The sequence below is a fragment of the Magnolia sinica genome, chromosome 7 (genome assembly GCF_029962835.1).
Source record: "Magnolia sinica isolate HGM2019 chromosome 7, MsV1, whole genome shotgun sequence".
NCBI classification, from domain to species: domain Eukaryota; kingdom Viridiplantae; phylum Streptophyta; class Magnoliopsida; order Magnoliales; family Magnoliaceae; genus Magnolia; species Magnolia sinica.
Genome location: NC_080579.1, coordinates 1604855 through 1623522, shown reverse-complemented (window position 1 = coordinate 1623522; position 18668 = coordinate 1604855). Strand labels below are relative to the sequence as shown.

Genomic DNA, 18668 nt, shown 5'->3' with positions numbered 1-18668 from the left:
AGCAAGTGTTCACGTTGTAATAAATTGAAATTAAAAAAAGGTATTTTTTCTTTATGGTATCAGAGCCATTTTCTTGGCATAGAAATCTCCCCAGCTTCTAATGGTCTTCATCTGTCTCAGTCATACTATGCTCTTACCATACTTGAACGATCTAACATGGTAGATTGCAAGCCCATGAGTATACCTCTCGAAGCTAAGACAAAAACCTCATCAACTGAAACTCTTATGGAAGACCCTAGTTACTATCGCGGACTTGTTAGAGCATTACAGTACCTCACACTAACATGCCCTGATCTTTCATTTAGTGTTAACTATGTATCTCAATTCATGCATGCTCCTACCTTGGCACATTTGAAAATGGTTCGACGTATCCTACGATATGTCAAAGGAACTATTGACATAGGACTACATTTTTCTTCAAACACTACACTTAATCTGTTTGCTTTTTCAGATGCAGATTGGGCAGGGTGTCCTACTACAAGACGTTCCACTACTGGCTATTGTACCTACCTTGGAGGAAATCTTATCTCTTGGTGTGCAAAGAAGCAACATACAATTTCTCGATCAAGCACCGAAGCAGAGTACCGAGCCATGGCTAACACAGCAGCTGAACTCACATGGATGACCTTCATTCTCAAAGATCTCCGCATTCCAATGGCTTCTCCTCCCATACTTTACTGTGACAACTTTAGTACTCTTCATATGACAATTAATCCTGTGTTCCATGCACGAAGTAAACACATCGAGTTAGATTATCGTTTTGTGCGTGAACGTGTTACGCTTAGTATACTTATCACTCGACATATCTCCATTGTTAACCAAGTTCCAGACCTCTTTACTAAGCCAATGTCAAAGGTCGCCCTTCATTATTTCTGAACCAAACTTTGCCTCCAACCTTGGCATAGTTTGCGGGAGGATATTAGCACACGTCACAACTCAGCAACTATCGCCTCAATCAGTGGAGGTGATAGGGCCTTAATCAGTGGAAGTGATAAGGCCTTAATCAGTGGAGGTGATAAGGTTGGTGATAAGGCCTCAATCAGTGGAGGTGATAAGGCCTTAATCAGTGGAGGTGATGAGATTGGTGATAAGGTCTCAATCAGTGGAGGTGATAAGGCCTCAATCAGTGGAGGTGATAAGGCCTTAATCAGTGGAGGTGATGAGGTTGGCGATAAGGCCTCAATCAGTGGAGGTGATATGGCCTCAATCAATGGAGAGACGTTGAAGGATATCGGCAGCAGCAGATTTTATGGAGATTTGTATTCATGTTTTCATGTTTAAATTACTTGTCTCTGTAAACGCCTAAAGTAAGTGTTCACGTTGCAATCAATTGATTAAGAAAGGGTATTTTTTCTTTATGGTATCAAAGCCATTCATCATTTTCTTGGCATAGAAATCTCCCCAACTTCTAATGGTCTTCATCTGTCTCAGTCACACTATGCTCTTACCATACTTGAACGATCTAACATGGTAGATTGCAAGCCCATGAGTACACCTCTCGAAGCTAAGACAAAAACCTCATCAACTGAAACTCTTATGGAAGACCCTAGTTACTATCGTGGACTTGTTGGAGCATTACAGTACCTCACACTAACACGCCCTGATCTTTCATTTAGTGTTAACTATGTATCTCAATTCATGCATGCTCCTACCTTGGCACATTTGAAAATGGTTCGACGTATCCTATGATATGTCAAAGGAACTATTGACATAGGACTACATTTTTCTTCAAACACTACACTTAATCTGTTTGCTTTTTCAGATGCAGATTGGGCAGGGTGTCCTACTACAAGACGTTCCACTACTGGCTACTGTACCTACCTTGGAGGAAATCTCATCTCTTGGTGTGCAAAGAAGCAACATACAATTTCTCGATCAAGCACCGAAGCAGAGTACCGAGCCATGGCTAACACAGCAGCTGAACTCACATGGATGACCTTCATTCTCAAAGATCTCCGCATTCCAATGGCTTCTCCTCCCATACTCTACTGCGACAACCTTAGTGCTCTTCATATGACAATTAATCCTGTGTTCCATGCACGAAGTAAACATATCGAGTTGGATTATCATTTTGTGCGTGAACGCGTTGCGCTTGGTCTACTTATCACTCGACATATCTCCACTGCTAACCAAGTTGCAGACCTCTTTACTAAGCCAATGTCAAAGGTCGCCCTTTATTATTTCCGAACCAAACTTTGCCTCCAACCCCGGCATAGTTTGCGGGAGGATATTAGCACACGTCACAACTCAGCAACTGTCGCCTCAATCAGTGGAGGTGATAAGGCCTTAATCAGTGGAAGTGATAAGGCCTCAATCAGTGGAGGTGATAAGGTTGGTGATAAGGCCTCAATCAGTGGAGGTGATAAGGCCTTAATCAGTGGAGGTGATGAGATTGGTGATAAGGCCTCAATCAGTGGAGGTGATAAGGCCTCAATCAGTGGAAGTGATAATGCCTTAATTAGTGGAGGTGATGAGGTTGACGATAAGGCCTCAATCAGTGGAGGTAATATGGCCTCAATCAATGGAGAGACGTTGAAGGATATCGGCAGCGGCAGATTTTATGGAGATTTGTATTCATATTTTTATGTTTAAATTCCTTGTCTCTGTAAACGCCTAAAGCAAGTGTTCAGCAGCATGCAGTTACAGAGAGTGGGGCCTACGTGGAGCACCATGCAGCGTCTCCAGCAAGGCCACCGACGCACGTTCCTAGCTGCATCAAGCTTATTTGCGGCCGGGTTCCGGGGCATCTTTGGTCCAGTTTGGACCGATCCCAACCACCATGTCCAGGCCCGACGTTGGTCAAATCTGGCTCCTATCTCAGCCATCGATTTTACACCAAACCCAGGCCATAGACTGGCTCGATTTCAACTCCACATTACCTCTGTCATTGGTCTGGCATTAGCTTGAAAACAGGGCCATTTGTTTGGCCGGTTCCAGTCAGCTATACATCTAGCGACCCGCCAAAACTTCGGTGCCGAACTTGGTCATTAGCTGGTTCGATCCCGGCCCCACACGGGTGTTGTAACAGGGTTGGACTTCTTACTGAAATAGAGCCATGGACTGGCTCGGCTCCAGTGCAAAATAGGGACCCACGTAACTACTTCATTTTAGGTGTGAACACAGCCATCCCTTGGCTGGTTTCCAGCCTATCTATGGCCAACATTCGGCCTAATGTTCGCCTGAGACCCGACCATTGTTTGGTCGGTCCCAGCCCAAAACAAAGGCTTGGTAGCTTTCATTTCAACAGTGTTTCTGATGGTCTGTTCTCCATCTAAAAGCATGGCCATTGGTTGGCTAGCTTTCAGCCTGATACAGATATCCCAGAGGCCTTATTCTAGCTGAAACTGAAAGAAGGAAGAAGGAGAAATGATCACCTGTGGAGGAGAGAACGGCTCTCTGTTTTTCTTTCTCTTACGTTCTCTCTTTGCTCTTCTCTCTTCGTGCAAACTTGGAAGGAGAAATGGTCACCTGTGGAGGAGAGAACGGCTCTCTGTTTTTCTTTCCCTTACGTTCTCTCTTTGCTCTTCTCTCTTTGTGCAAACTCCTAGGGCTACAGGGCCCATCTTATAGAGGAAGTGAGAGAGAGGGAACAGTTGAGATTGTTTCCCCAATGGACAGTTAAGATTCGTCCTTCCCAAAGAGGAAGGGTGGTTCTCTCCCTCCCTTCTTCCACAAGCTCGGGTCGGGCCGTTTCTTGGCAAGGATGGACGGTGGCATTCAATCTTCTTCGTCTGTTTACAAGTGGTCAAACGGCTATACTATTTGGTTAAGCCGGGCCCCACAGAGAAACTGAATGGACCGGATGGTCTAGAAAACGATCATGGCGGGTCACTTATGGGCTTGAACAGTGTCGGTTTCAAATAGGGAGAGAAAGGCGGGAGATATTTCTTGTTTGCAAAAAGGCTTGGTCCCAGTGTGGCTCGTGTACCAGCATCCTTAGTGCACATGCACCTTATAAGGGCCCACTGAGATGTCAGTATTGTAATCAATACTGTCCATTCACATTAGGAACCCTTCATAAGGACCCTGGCCCCATTTCGGGTCAATGGTGAGACCCAGGTGGGCCATGCCAACCATATCTTGACCCTTAACGGATGATTATAATTATCCTGGTAGTTAGATTGATCGCAAATCGATCGTTAACGGCTAAAGTGGCCCTATGGGTTGTCCACATCTTCAAGACTTGTTACTACCCATATAATAATAATTATTTTATTTTATTTCATTTATTTTGTTATGTGTATATATGTATTTATATCATTTTTGTATTATTATTACTATTGTCTGCACACTATATATATAATTCATGTTGTGGGCCACAATGTAGGTCATTAGGAGTTAGGACCATTATAAACCAATCCAACAATTAGATTGCCTAGTATTTCATTATTAATAACTTTAGGGGTCCTAATGAATGTTTTAGGTGAAATTTGGGAGTTGAATAAGATGGATCTTTCTACGGGGCGTTGTAAACCTATGAATGGTGGATCTTGTGATTTTGATCCCTACATTGGTTTCATACGGTTCGATTGTACTAAATAGGTGTATAATGAGATGTCATCACGCTCAAGATTATACAAATAAGATTTTCATTTAGTTCAACTTGTGATAATCAAATGGACAGATTGATCTCAAATCATATTATGATGTTGTGAGTTGTCATAGTCTAATATCTAAGGGTTAAGATGGATAGATTGAGGGTTATTGGATAGTGACATGTAAGGTAAATTATGTGGGTAAATGCATATATGTAAACTAATTTGGATTTACGTGGTGACACCCGAGTACTAAAAGTACGGGGTGTTACAGGCCCATGCATCAATGGAATTATAATGAGATCTATGTGGTGGAGCTCATGGGGCTTTCCCATGAGGTTAAGTCGTGTGTGACCCACTTAAGACTTAGGTCTACCGATCATCCCCAGGTTGCGCACATCCTTGTTGTGCACGCCCTACTAATGTCTGCTGCGTCAACAGCCCTGTCCAGCCCTGCTCTCTGCTGCGTCCGACCCTGCTGTATGCTTCGCACGTGCACGCCCCTGCTGTCTGTGCACGCTCCTGTTGTCTGTCCGACCCTACTGTCTGCTGCGCACGCCCTTCCTACCTCCTGGTGCAAGGTACCTTCTTCTTTGGCATGGTTTATATCATTCCCTAACTATGGACAAAGACTCCCGTACTGAGGCCCCACGATGTAGTTTCGATGGCACCAACTATAATTTATGGGCCATCCACTTTCAAAGTTTTCTCAAGGGTCGAGGTTTGTGAGTACTAATTGATGGATCTGTTACTATCCCCGCTTCCACCGATGCCGACAAAATAGTTGATTGGGAAATGAAAAATTGACGAATCATTACCTGGATTCTTGATTCGGTCGATCGATCAATAGTTGTTGGCCTCACGCCACATCGCACTGCGAAGGCTATATAGGATCATCTCCAGACAATATATCAACAGAATAATGCGGCTCGGTTATACCGTCTAGAACAAGATCTGGTTCACCTTACTCAGGGTGACAAAAGTATTCAAACTTTCTACTCTATAATGGTTACAATTTGGACAAAGATGACTATGATGGATCCAGAATTCCCAAATAACTTTAAAATCTTCCACACAATGCGCGAGAGTTCATAAGTTAGACAGTTTCTTATGAAATTGTGTCCGGAATTTGAGTATTGCAAGGTTGCTCTTCTGAACCGTATCCCAACTCCTTCAATGAATTCGGTTATTAATGATTTATTAGCCGAGGAACAACAACTGCAGGTCCTCTCTCAGGGGACATCTCAAGGACCATCTGACCTGGCACTTACTGTATCCACTTCTGCACCAAACCGTGGTTCCACTACTTTAACTTGTCGCAGCTGTAACAAAGTAGGACATGTCGTCGCTCAGTGCAAAGATTAATGCGCATATTGTCGAAGGACTGGTCATGGTATTCAGGACTGTCGTTCATGTGCCTACACATCCTCATTCGGCCATGGACGTGGTAGTCGAGGTCGTGGCCGTGGTCGTGCTCTTTCTGCTACTTCTGCGACTACTTTTTTCAAGTCTTATGTTAGTGATATTGTATCCACTGCTTCTGTTGAAGGTTTTTCCTCACCTTCAACTTCTGCGATGCTCTAGCAGATCGTGCAGGCCCTTTCTGCGGCCGGTATGTCAGGTATCACCTCATCTTCTCCATGGTTCTTCGATTCTGGTGCTTCAAATCATATGACTGGTGATATATCTCATCTTCGCAATATTCATCCCTACACTGGCAATCAGGCTATTTCTAATGCAGATGGAACTAAACTACTAATTCAATCCGTTGGTTCCTTAACTTTCTCTCCTTTTGACCATCGCTAGTTTACTCTTCGTGATATTTTTCATGTCCCTAAACTCTCCTCAAATTTAATTTCTGTTGGTCAACTTACATCCAATAACTGTTTGGTCATCTTTCTTCCAAATTGTTGTTTTGTGCAGGATCTGGCAATAAGGAAGGTACTTGGGAAGGGTAGGCGGTATGGATGTTTGTACGTGTTGGACTTTCACCCATCCGTTACTCCAGCTCATTGTTTCTTCTCTCCTTCTTCCTCGGATATTTGTTCAGCAAATAAAATGTGAAAACTTTGGCACTTTCGCCTGGGTCATCCACATTCTGATCATTTGATTCAGCTCTTTTCTTTTGGCATGTTAGGGAATATTTATCTTAATAAAAGTGATTTGGATTATTCTTGTTCTTCCTATTGCCTTTCAAAAAGTAAATGTATTCCCTTTCCTCTAAGTACTACAAAATCATCATCTATGTTTGAACTGGTGCATACGGATGTCTGGGGTCTTTCCCCAATTATGTCTCTCTCTGGACTACGATATTATGTTATATTCATTGATGATTTCACTCGTTACACCTGGGTTTACTTTTTGCACTCTAAGTCACAGGTGTTTGAAAAATTCAAAATATTTCATTTTATGGTAGACACTGAATTTTGAGTAAAAATTCAAACTCTCCGCTCTGACTCAAGGGGAGAGTATCTCTCCATAAATTTTCGTACATATCTTCAGGGTCATGGAATTACTCATCAAACCACTTGTTCTGATACTCCACAACAGAATGGGGTGGTTGAATGCAAAAATCGTCATATTGTTGAAACTGCCAATACCTTAATGACAACTATAAGTGTTCCTCTTTCCTTCTGGGCGGAAGCTATGATGCATTCAGTCTACTTGATTAATCGGTTGCCAACCACAGTTCTAAACAGTAAATCTCCCTACTTTGTTCTCACCGGTTCTTTTCCTACATATTCCACATTTCGTATTTTTTATTGTGTATGTTATGTTCATCTGGCATCACGTGAACGTAACAAACTTTCTCCAAAATCAGTAAAATGTATGTATTTGGGATTTGGAGAAACTCAGAAGGATTTTCGTTGCTATAACCCGGTCTCTCGTCATGTACGGGTATCACGACATGTTGTTTTTCTTGAGCATATTGTCTTCTATTTATCTGGTCCTCTTTCGCCCACACCAGCCTCTCCTGGTCTTACTATTTTTCCTGACATTCCGGTTGCGTCAAGTCCACCTCCTTGTCCATTGCAGGTTTATTCACTATGACCACGTACATATTCATCACCTACTACTCTCCCTACTGTACCTGTAACCGATCCAGATCCTATCTTGGTACGTCGTTCCACTTGTGAACATCGACGGCCTGATCGCTTGATATACTGTCTGTCATGAATACTACCCTGGATACTGTATCTATTCCTACTTCATACCATCAGGCAACCAGTCATGATTGTTGGAAGAAGGCTATGGTAGAAGAACTTGCAGCATTGGATGATAACCATACGTGGGATATTGTTACTCGACCTCCTGACCACCAATTAATTGGCAGTAAATGGATTTATTCTGTGAAGCTCAAGTCTAACGAATCGTTGGATCGATACAAAGCTCGGCTTGTCGCTACTGTACCTGTAATCGATCCAGATCATATCTTGATATGTCGTTCCACACATGAACATCGACAGTCTGATCGCTTGATATACTCTATGTCTATCATGAATACTACCTTGGATACTATATCTATTCCTACTTCATACCATCAGGCAGCCAGTCATGATTGTTGAAAGAAGGCTATGGCAGAAGAACTTACGGCAATGGATGATAACCATACTTGGGACATTGTTACTTGACCTCCTAACCACCAATTGATTGGCAGTAAATAGATTTATTCTGTGAAACTCAAGTCTGACGAATCATTAGATCGATACAAAGCTTGGTTTGTCGCTCAAGGATACAAATAGGAATACAGAATTGATTATGATGAGACATTCACTCCTGTGGCCAAGATGAAAACTGTTCGCATTCTTCTAGCAGTATCATTAGTTCACTCCTAGCCACTCACTCAGATGGACGTGAAAAATACTTTTCTTCATGGAGACCTTCAAGAAATAGTAAATTTGAAACATCCTCCTGGATCTTTAATCCCTGTCGATAAAGTCTGTCGCCTAAAGAAAACTCTATACGGTCTCAAACAGGCCCCTCGAGCATAGTTCCAACATTTTCATGATGTTGTTATAAGAACTGGCTTTACTCAAAGTTGTCATAATTCATCCTTATTCTTACGCACCTCTGAGCATGGAATCGTCATTGTTCTCGTTTATGTTGATGACCTACTTCTGACTGGTAGCGATGATATCGACATCTCGGCATTAAAGGACGTTCTGAAGTCATCCTTCAAGATGAAGGACCTGGGTCATCTAACATACTTTCTTGGACTTGAATTTTCGCGTTTTATACGTGGAATCCTGGTCAGCCAGCATAAATATACTAAGTATCTTCTTGCCTTGACCTCCTTAACAGATCAGAAGACAGTTCAGACTCCCTTGGAACTTAACGTTCAATATGGTCGTGACGATGGTGAACTCCTTGCAGATCCCACATTATACCGCCGTTTGGTTGGGAGTCTGGTTTACTTAACAATGACTCGTCCTGATATTGCCTACGCGGTCCAAGTTGTCAGCCAATTTGTTTCTGCTCCTCGAACTCTTCATATGACTGCAGTATTGCGCATCTTACGGTACCTACGTGGAACTCTGGATCGATCTCTGTTCTTCTCCTCCACGGCCTCTCTGGATCTTCGTGCTTATTCAGATGCTGACTAGGCCAGTTGTACTCTCACCCGCAGATCTACCACTGGTTATTGTATTTTTCTTAGCACTTCTCTCATCTCTTGGAAGTGTAAGAAGCAGACCATTATTTCCAAATCAAGCACGAAGGCCGAGTATAGAGCAATGTCAGCAGCTTGTAGTGAGATTATCTGGTTACGTGGACTTTTTTCTGACTTAGGCGTTCATCTACAAGATCCTACTCCACTCTATGTAGATAATCTGAGTGTCATTCAGATTGCCTCTAATCCGGTTTTTCATAAACGGACAAAGCATATTGAAGTTGACTGTCACTTCATCCGCGAGAAGTTTTAGTCTCGGCTCATTTCGCTACCACATGTCGCTTCCCATGATCAGATTGCTGATATTCTCACAAAGTCCCTCACTTCTGCGTGCCACTCATTTTTAGTTAGCAAATTATTACTTGTCGATGATCCGCATTAGTTTGAGGGGGGATGTTAGACAGGCCACATGCCTTACCTTGTATAGCCGATTCTATAGATAGACAATGTATAAATAGAAGATTTTGTATTTATCATTTTATCTTGTATAGTCGTTGTAGAACTCTATAAATTCAACCCTTCAGGGTTGTCTCAAATACAGAAAAACAGAGGAGAATCATTTTCCTCAAAGCCTTCATTGTTTTTGCTTTGTTTATAGTAATATTCATTAGTTGCAATTGACTTACCTGTAAATCACTCACAGGTGGTCTTTGGATGTGAAATTTCTCCGTCCCCCTCTCTCTCCTCAAATGTTGGGGAAATTTCACTTCCTCTCTCTGTCTCTGCTTCAAGGTGGGCGCGGATTCGATACTGACAAGGTCAGTAGCCAAATCGCTACTGAAGTGATGTCACCAAGCTCTGTGGACCCCACCATGATGCATGTGTTGTATCCATACCGTCCAACCATTTGTAGAGATCGTCTTATGGCATGAGAAAAAGAATGAGATAGATATAAAGTTCAATTGGACCCACCACAGAAAACCGTGGGATCAGTCACACCCACCGTTGAAACATTTATAGGGCCCACCATGATGTATTTTTTTAGATCCAACCTATTCATAAGTTAACATAGAGATAGATGGTGTGAAAAAAAAATATAAGCTTGATTGGAAACTTCTGTGGCCCTCAAGAAGTTTTGAACAGTGGATGTCACTGTCCCCACTGTTTTCTATGATGGGGTCCACTTGAAGTTTAGATCTATCTCATTATTTTTCTCATGCTATAAAACTATCTCTCCAAATGGATGGTATGGATACAATACCTACATGATGGACGGTATGGATACAATACATGCATAATGGTGGGGTCCACAGAGCTTGGTGACATCACTTGAGTAGTTATTTGGCTACTGACCTTGTCAGTATATAATCTGTGACTTGTGGGCCCTACCATGATGTATTTGTTTTATCCATTCCGTTCATCCATTTTTACAGATGATTTTAGGGCTTGATCCTAAAAATAAGAGGGATATAAATCTCAGGTGGACAACACCAAAGGAAAACAATAGTAATTGGATATCCACCATTAAAATCCTCCTAAGGCCCACTGTACTGTTTATTTTGACATCTAATCTGTTGATTAGTCATTCAGACCCCAGATGAAGGTAAATAGATGGACGGAATAGATGAAACACATACATCATTGTGGGTCCCACGGAGCACCGACCATCAGCCATTGGCCAGTGGCAGGGGAGTAGCCGATACGTTTCACTGGGGAACGGTTTCGGTCGGACGCGGATTACGTCCTACCCCCGCCGGACGGTACTCTGTTCGGACAGGGTTATGTGGGGCCACCATGATGTAAGTGTTTTATCCACGCCGTTCATTGCTTTTCTCTGATCATTTTAATGTATAAGCCTAAAAAAGAAACAAGTCCACAGCTCCAGTGGACCACACCCAAGGAAGCTGCAGTGATAATGACACCCACGGTTGAAACCTTTCTGCCACCGTGATGTTTTTTTACCATCTAACCTATTAATAAGGTCATGTCAACATGGATGAAGTGAAAACACAAATATCATATTGATCTGAAACTTCTCCAGCTCCCAAAAAAATTTTAATGGTCTACGGTCAATCCCCACTTTGTGGTCCACTTAAGACCTTTACCTACCTCATTTTTAAAAAAACTTACATCACCTTGGGCCCACAGAGCCCTGCCCAGACGGATTACTGTCCGGGCGGGGGTAAGACGCAATCCGCGTCCGTTTCGGTCGGGCCTGTGTAACACGTGCGCGTACTGGGAGCGGATTGGCCGGTGTACCACACACCAGCTATATAGCTGTGTATTGACGTCAGCAAGTTCTGTGGGTCACATCCTGAGGCAAGTTCTGTGGGTCACATCATGAGGTATGTGTTAAATCCAAACTGTCCATTCATTTTTTGAGATTGTATTAAGGCGTGAGCCTAGCAATAAGGTAGATCTAAAGATCAAGTGGACCACACTGCAAAAAGCAGTGGGGGATTGAAATTCTACCGTTGAAACCCTTTTTTGGGGTCACAGAAGTTTAGGATCAATATGAAATTTGTTTTTCCTCTTCATTCACGTATTTGTGATCTTATGAACAAATTGGATGGAAAATAAACGTTATGATGGGCCCTACAATTTTTTTAACGGTAAAAACCATTATCCTCGTTTCTATTTTGGTGTGGTACATATGAGCTTTTGGATATAATTCATTTTTTGGCTAATGCTCTAAAATGATCTCGAAAAATGGATGAACAGTGTAGATATAGTAAATACATCATTGTGGGGCCATGTAACTTTGATCTCCTTTGAGGATTAGTAAATACATCATGACATGGGCTCTGTAGAGTCCACCATTATGTATGTGTTTTATCCCTTCATCAACAGTGGAACCTACTTTTTTGGACAATACCTAAATGTGTTATGGGGACCACCAATCTAAATCATGTCCGATCGCTCAGTCTGATGAGTGAATGAACCAGACTTTATTTCCAATCATTATAAAGGAATAGAGGCAAAAGATTGAAAGAGCGTAATCTAAGATATTTTACCTATATCCCATTTAAGGAGAGGCCCATCAAACAAACGGCTCAGATCATTGAAAGATAACCCTTAATTCATTAACGGATAAGTTTGGATGTACAGTATTATTGAAAAAATATTTTGGGATAACTCCATAGAAAGAATTAATAGGCAGGTCCACACATCAGGTGGGACCCACTTACAACATAAATGCCTCATACTTGCAACGCACTTATGTTACTGGGGAGAAAGGCATTAAAATCAACGGCTATGATCCCTGAAGCCAAAAGATTTTTTGGGGTGTCCTCCATCAACAGTGGATCCTACTGTCTTTTCCAGACTTAAAAGCTTCGAGAAAGGCCCAGCAATCCATCATGACTTTGTCGAGGATATTTGATGATTGTTATGCTGGGCTGAGCCTATGCCCATTTGTGTTTTCATCTTTGAGAAAAGGCAAATAAACAGTCATGGTCACATCATCGTCATTTATTTATTGTTGTGTGTGTGTGTGCGTGCGTGTGAAGGTGGACAGTAGCACCATAAGCTTTAATAATAATAACAATAATAATAATAATAATAATAATAATAATAATAAATTACATAAGGAGAGAGGGACGAAGAACCTGACCTCCAAAACAAGAAACAAATAAGAAAATCAATAAACATTTGATAAACAGCTTTTGTTTACTGGCAGAGCAAGACAACAATCCAGCAAACTAGGCTTTACAGATTGAGATTAAATGACATATATTAAAATTAAATCCTATAAAATAAAAATAAAAAATAAAAAAAAAATAGAGCAGTTACACACACAGCAACAACACAGTTTGGGGAAAGAGAAGCAAATGAAAAGCCATCGTTGATTTCTCTCTCCAACTCCTCTTAGAAGAGAGAGAATGTGATATTGGGGATGTGGGCAATCTTGTAGCGATCTTCTCCTCCTCGGCAGCGTTCTTTTAAGACAGGACATTCACAAATATTCAGTTGTTGAAGCATGGTGAGGTGTTGCAACTCCACTGGTAGAGACCTCAACTTTGGCCAGCGATAGATCTCCAGAGTTTGGAGGGCTTTGAGTTGTCCCAACCAACCACGTGGGAACACATAATATGAAAGTGGGGCCAGCAGGGGTAGGACCCACTTCTAAAGACTGGTCAAATAAAATTAAAAAGAAAAAGGTCAGATGCGCATTACCCTGCATTTTAAATATTTCCAAATCGGCAGTTGCTTCTCTTTGTGAAAATCACATCAAACCCAATTTCGCTAATGAAAGATAATATAATATAAGGCAAAATCAAGAGGCAGAACCAAAAAAAGAAGTCAAAACTGACAATATCCAATAAAAGCCAAATAAAAAATTGTCAAAATACTACAAAATTATATTTTCTTTGCCAAAAATAGGAGACTTGGACTTCCTCTTACTCAATCATCCAAGGTAGTCTTCCTTCCTGCAAAAAATAAATAAATAAATAAAAATTCACAACTTCAAATTTCAATATGAAATATGAAACAGCCTACAATATTAACCAATTTCCACAGCCATGACAAAGGCAAAGATCTAAACCATTGAGCCCCATCATGAATGGCCCACACTACCCCATATGATCGTCAACAAAAACAATTGGCCTGGTGAGATTTTCACGTGGGCCGTCCATAATGGAAAAGACCAAAGACTACCCGAATAAAAGCCCCGATGACCAACAATAACAAATCCAATGGCTACGAAAGGAATTTCATCAATCACAACAACTAGGTAACTAGGCAACACCAGAACAAAGGTACTGAACTGACTGAACTGCCCTTAATGCAAACTATAGTAGCATGAAGCATGAAGTGAAGCAGTGGAAGGGACTGTACAATTCCAAATGTCGGTTGTCCAAGGCATGATTGAAAAGCAAGAATCATGCAAATACGATGCAGACAAAAACAACTAGAACTAAAAGAGTTCTTAACTGATAATAAGAGGGACTCTAGAACGGACAATGGTTCCTTTTTTTAGAAAGAAATAAGGGATTATCAAGGCATGTTTGGACGTACAATTGAATAGAACTGCAATGTATTTGTACAGTGAAAAGGAAATGAGTGAATGAAATTGCAGATAGCTTCCAAAATAACTTAAATTTGAGGGTGGAATCCAAATTAGAACTGCATTTCCACATTTCGGACAATAGAGGAACACTACTGCAATTTGAAGGAACTAGTTTTCACAGTTCAATTCAGTTTTGCACACTGGCCCTCAAGCAAGTAGCTTCCTTCAGTTTGCCACATCACAAGTTCTTATAGGACTCGGAATGTGCTCAGTAGGATCATGGACGAACAATTCGACTCACCCAAGTCAGGGCCACACACAAAGTTCTGAGACGGATGATCCTAAAGAACTGTGTTCTTGATAGCAACAATGTGATCCCCACCCCAAGGATCTACATTGTCATCAGGCATGGAAATAATAGAAATGAAGCCAACAGGTTACATGACAAAACCGTCGATCTCAAAGGCAATGGGCCACGCAACTCAAGTTTCCAAGTGGACGAATACAACTTGTAGCCTGCAAATGGTTGCTTAAGAAAACAGCAGATTGCCAAATTTCCAGTGGCCAGGACCGACCAGAAGAAGAAGAAGAAGAAGAAGAAGATTAAAAGAAGATAAGTAGGTATGTCAGAAGTGGCAATATTGAAAGAAATGGCGTTTTCCCATTCAACACAGCAGTACACATGGGGCCAATCAGCACATTTCTTGGGCTGGCTTCTACAAAGCACGCAACTGCACTTAGCATACATCTATACACATTGGCGAAACAAATCACAAGAGCCTTTTTTTTTTTGAAAGGTGTCCTAAAATAAAATAGCTTTTCTCAAAAGAAGGGATGGGTGGTGCGCCTCTGCAGTGGCCGAAGTTGCTGCTGCTGGGAGCTACCGGAGGGGGCCTTCCTCTTCCATTCTCCTCTCTGATCGCGGATCCGCTGAGCATCGTTCCACTCTGCCTCATAGATCTGGGCCCGCTCTACAACCTCCTCAAACGTCGAAAGCATGTGCCCAACGACTCGACTCCGGAGGCCAGGGCGTAAGCCGTTCTGGAAACGATGGGCCTTCCGCCCCTCGTCATCTACAAAATATGTCGCGAACCTCGATAGCGCAATGAATCGAGCCTCGTACTGAGACACAGTCATGTTTCCCTGGACCAGAGTCTGGAACTCTAACTCGAGCTGATGTCGAACGTGCTCGGGGAAGAACTTCCGGTCGAACCGTTCTACGAAGTCCTCCCATGTCCACTCAAACTCGGCTCTTGCCACTCGGGTGACCGACGCCCACCAATGCTCGGCGTCACCCTGCAGAAGAAATACTGCCAAGCGGACTCGTTGCTGCGTCGTGCACCTCATCGTGTCGAAGATCTTCTCCACCTCCGATCTCCATCGCTCCGCCGCTATAGGATCAGGTTCTCCGTGGAAACGAGGGGGATCGAACCACATAAAGTCAAGTAAAAGGGAGGTCGCGCGCTCCTGCTCGGTCTGGGCTGGCGTATCAGTGGGTCGTCTATCCTGCCCCTGTAGAATAGCAGTCAGCGCCTGCAACATCTGCAGAAGCTGATCCGCACTCACTAATACAGTTGGGGCCGCACTCGTCTCGGATGTGGGAGCCCCTCTGCTCGCCCTCTTAGATGTCATGTCCTATAGGAAGCAACAAGGGACCCATTAGCATGCACACACGTTAGATGTCCATTCATTCATTGGTCAACCATTGACATAGACCACAATGTCCGTTTGCCACACAGTATTACTCTGTGGCAACCCAACCACAGTATACAAGGCAAACATATGCTGCTCTTGGGTCTGATTACAGAAGGAGCATAGTCTGCAAATCACTGATAGAAAGATCATAGCCATCTAATTTGACCATTGAAATTGGACCACCAACCATTTGCTTTTAAACAGTGCATTGGCTGTTAGGATCATGCAAACTGAGGTATGCTACATCCACATTTCCAGCTCAGCAAGTTGAAACCCAGCTGAGAACTAATAAGAATCAGCAATCAGCTTATCCTTTTCCAACTCTGATTTTGCGCCACAGACCACAATATCTCAAGCTGTTGCTATGTTGTTGTATTTGCAGGGCAAACCCAACAGTACGAGAAAAATACTACTGAACATTTTCTTTCCCTCACCAAACAGCCCCCAAGCATAGAACATCTACATTGGCATAAATAAAACACAATCTGCTTCAATCAAGCAAACCTCTTCTTCCGACTTGGACAAAGATACATCCTTGGAACTACTGGTTTCAGGCTTCTTTGGTGCCACCTCGAAAGAAGCTTTTGACTTCTTGTCATTCTTCTGCTTCTCGACTGCTTCCTCTACTTCTCTCTTCAGCTTTTTGGCAGCAGATTGTTTCTCAATAAGCTCTGGATGCCTCTTTCCTGAAAATCACCAGATCTAATGTTCTAACTAATTCTCAAAAATAAAAATCAACAGAAAATATTTAAAATGAGCACAAAAAGTACGAACCCTTCTTCACAGATTTCACTGGTGAAATTGCCATGGGAGTTGCAGCAACCTGTATTGCAATAAGAAAGCATATAATAACAAAATTGCTGAAGACAAAATTTTAGAAATGGAAATAAAAAAAGAGAAATGAAAGGAAAAAAATACCGGAGTGTTGGACTTCTTGCTGGATTTGCCCATGTCGATTTAAGTGAATGCCAAATTGATATATGATAAATATAGAACTTTAAAAACAAATGCCTGCAGAAAAACCTATATACAATGTGTATAATAAAACATGTCAGATTCAGCGGTTATTAGTTACAATTACAATTTTCCACTACAGAACAAGACTACTGAAAATTACAAAGTAAAGAATTTGTGGCAAAAGCTTCTACAACTCAATTGAAACTTATCATTCACAAAAAGAGAACTAATCATCGGTAGCCTTAACTTATCATGCAATCCCATCTTTCTTTCCAGTGTGTTACCTTTTGCAGGACAACCAAAACATGCAAAATGGTGGGCCAGACCATGATGATCACCAAGCACAAAAGACAGGCTAGTTCACTCAACTGGAGGGCCACAAACCAAATAAATAGACAAATGACGGTCTGCCTCAGCAGAGGTATGGCCCGCCAAATGAATGAATTAGCCTGATTTTGCGGCATGGTCTTCATTGTGGGGCAAAATATTCTAAAGGTCAGATGTCCTACACACAAACAAGCAGCTAATAAAAGCAAGGCTGCATGCTAATTTAGTATACAGCCAGCTGTAGCTGACCAGTCTCACACAAAAAGTAGTACCGTTGCAAACTATAATGAGGTGCATCATACAATGCTAGGCCATAGCCAAATGCATCTAACTCGGCCCAGTATCACAGTTCAGGTGGTCCCCACATTTCAATGATCATAATCTTTCATCTGGTGGATGAAAATCATGCAACATTGGATGGCACAAGGGCAGAAAAGAACCTATCACCTGAATTATACCAGCTATAGATCAGTTGAAGTTCTTTTCATTGGAAATCAACTGTTAGCTATATGCCCAACCATCCATCTCCTTGTTGGAAATGGGATAGCCAGGACTGACCAGTAGGGCCCTCTTCTCAGCAGCACTTATCAACAGTCTTGCAGGGCCCACAGACGAACGGTCCAGATCACAAACGGCCAAGCCCACAGGATTGAGCTCAGTATTTTGATAGTGGACAGGCCTTGGTCCAGCCCACCTTGGAATTTGAACAGGGTTTAGTATCACATGTTCAGCACATCCAAGCCGTCAAATAGGCCAGCCAAATCAATAAGATCACCTGGCGAGAAAACCACGCCAACCCACGTAACATGCAGGCCCCAACTTTATGTGGGGTCAGAACCACAGCCATCCATTGACTTCAATGGCGTGGCTCACCCAATGAGTGGAGTGGCCTGATTTTCTCATCACTTTATCGTGGTGATATGGCCAACCTTTCCAACGGCTTGGATGTCTTACACATCTAGCATGTTGGCAGGAAATGAGTTGCAGCATGGTAAGCTTGCAGTTCAACAGTTCAAAGGGCAATACCTGATCATTTCTCAAAAAAACAAAAAATTTAAAATAAAATAAATAAATAAATAAAAGACACACACACACACCTAATTCGAAGAACTAAAATGAGATAATTTTCCCCCATTTTCACCACTAAAATCGAGAAAATACGACGACTTTTAGAAATATACATGAATCCGTTTTCTGCAATCAATCAAAAGCTACAGAAAAGCTAAGCATGGATAGAGAAAGCGAAGGGGAGAGAGAGAGAGAGAGAGATGCTTGCCTCGAGAGGAGACGGAGCTTTCTACAGCAAAAACCCTAAGAACACCGTTTTAGGGTTGAAGGGAAGAGGGCTTGAGAGAAGAGCTTCGCTCTCGTTTTATATGCGGGGAGAGAGGAGAAAAAGGGTCCCAGGGCTTTAGGGCGGGAGGATGAAATCAAGCGTACCATCCTCGGCCCGATTATATCAATAGTTTACTCTGGTTTTCAGTTTGGACTACTGGGGTCCATCCTTGAGTGATCCAGACCGTTCATCATTTGG

General features: G+C 42.3%; 1 protein-coding gene across 1 annotated transcript; it reads right to left on the bottom strand.

Moving 5' to 3' along the window:
- Positions 1-14796: 14796 nt before the first annotated feature.
- Positions 14797-16884, bottom strand: LOC131250789 (uncharacterized). The gene is made up of 4 exons (XM_058251102.1): positions 16769-16884; positions 16625-16673; positions 16355-16536; positions 14797-15790 (listed from the first exon to the last, which is right to left on the bottom strand). Exons 1-4 carry the CDS (start codon positions 16799-16801, stop codon positions 14978-14980), a joined length of 1077 nt encoding a protein of 358 aa, XP_058107085.1. The 5' UTR covers positions 16802-16884; the 3' UTR covers positions 14797-14977.
- Positions 16885-18668: the final 1784 nt, after the last annotated feature.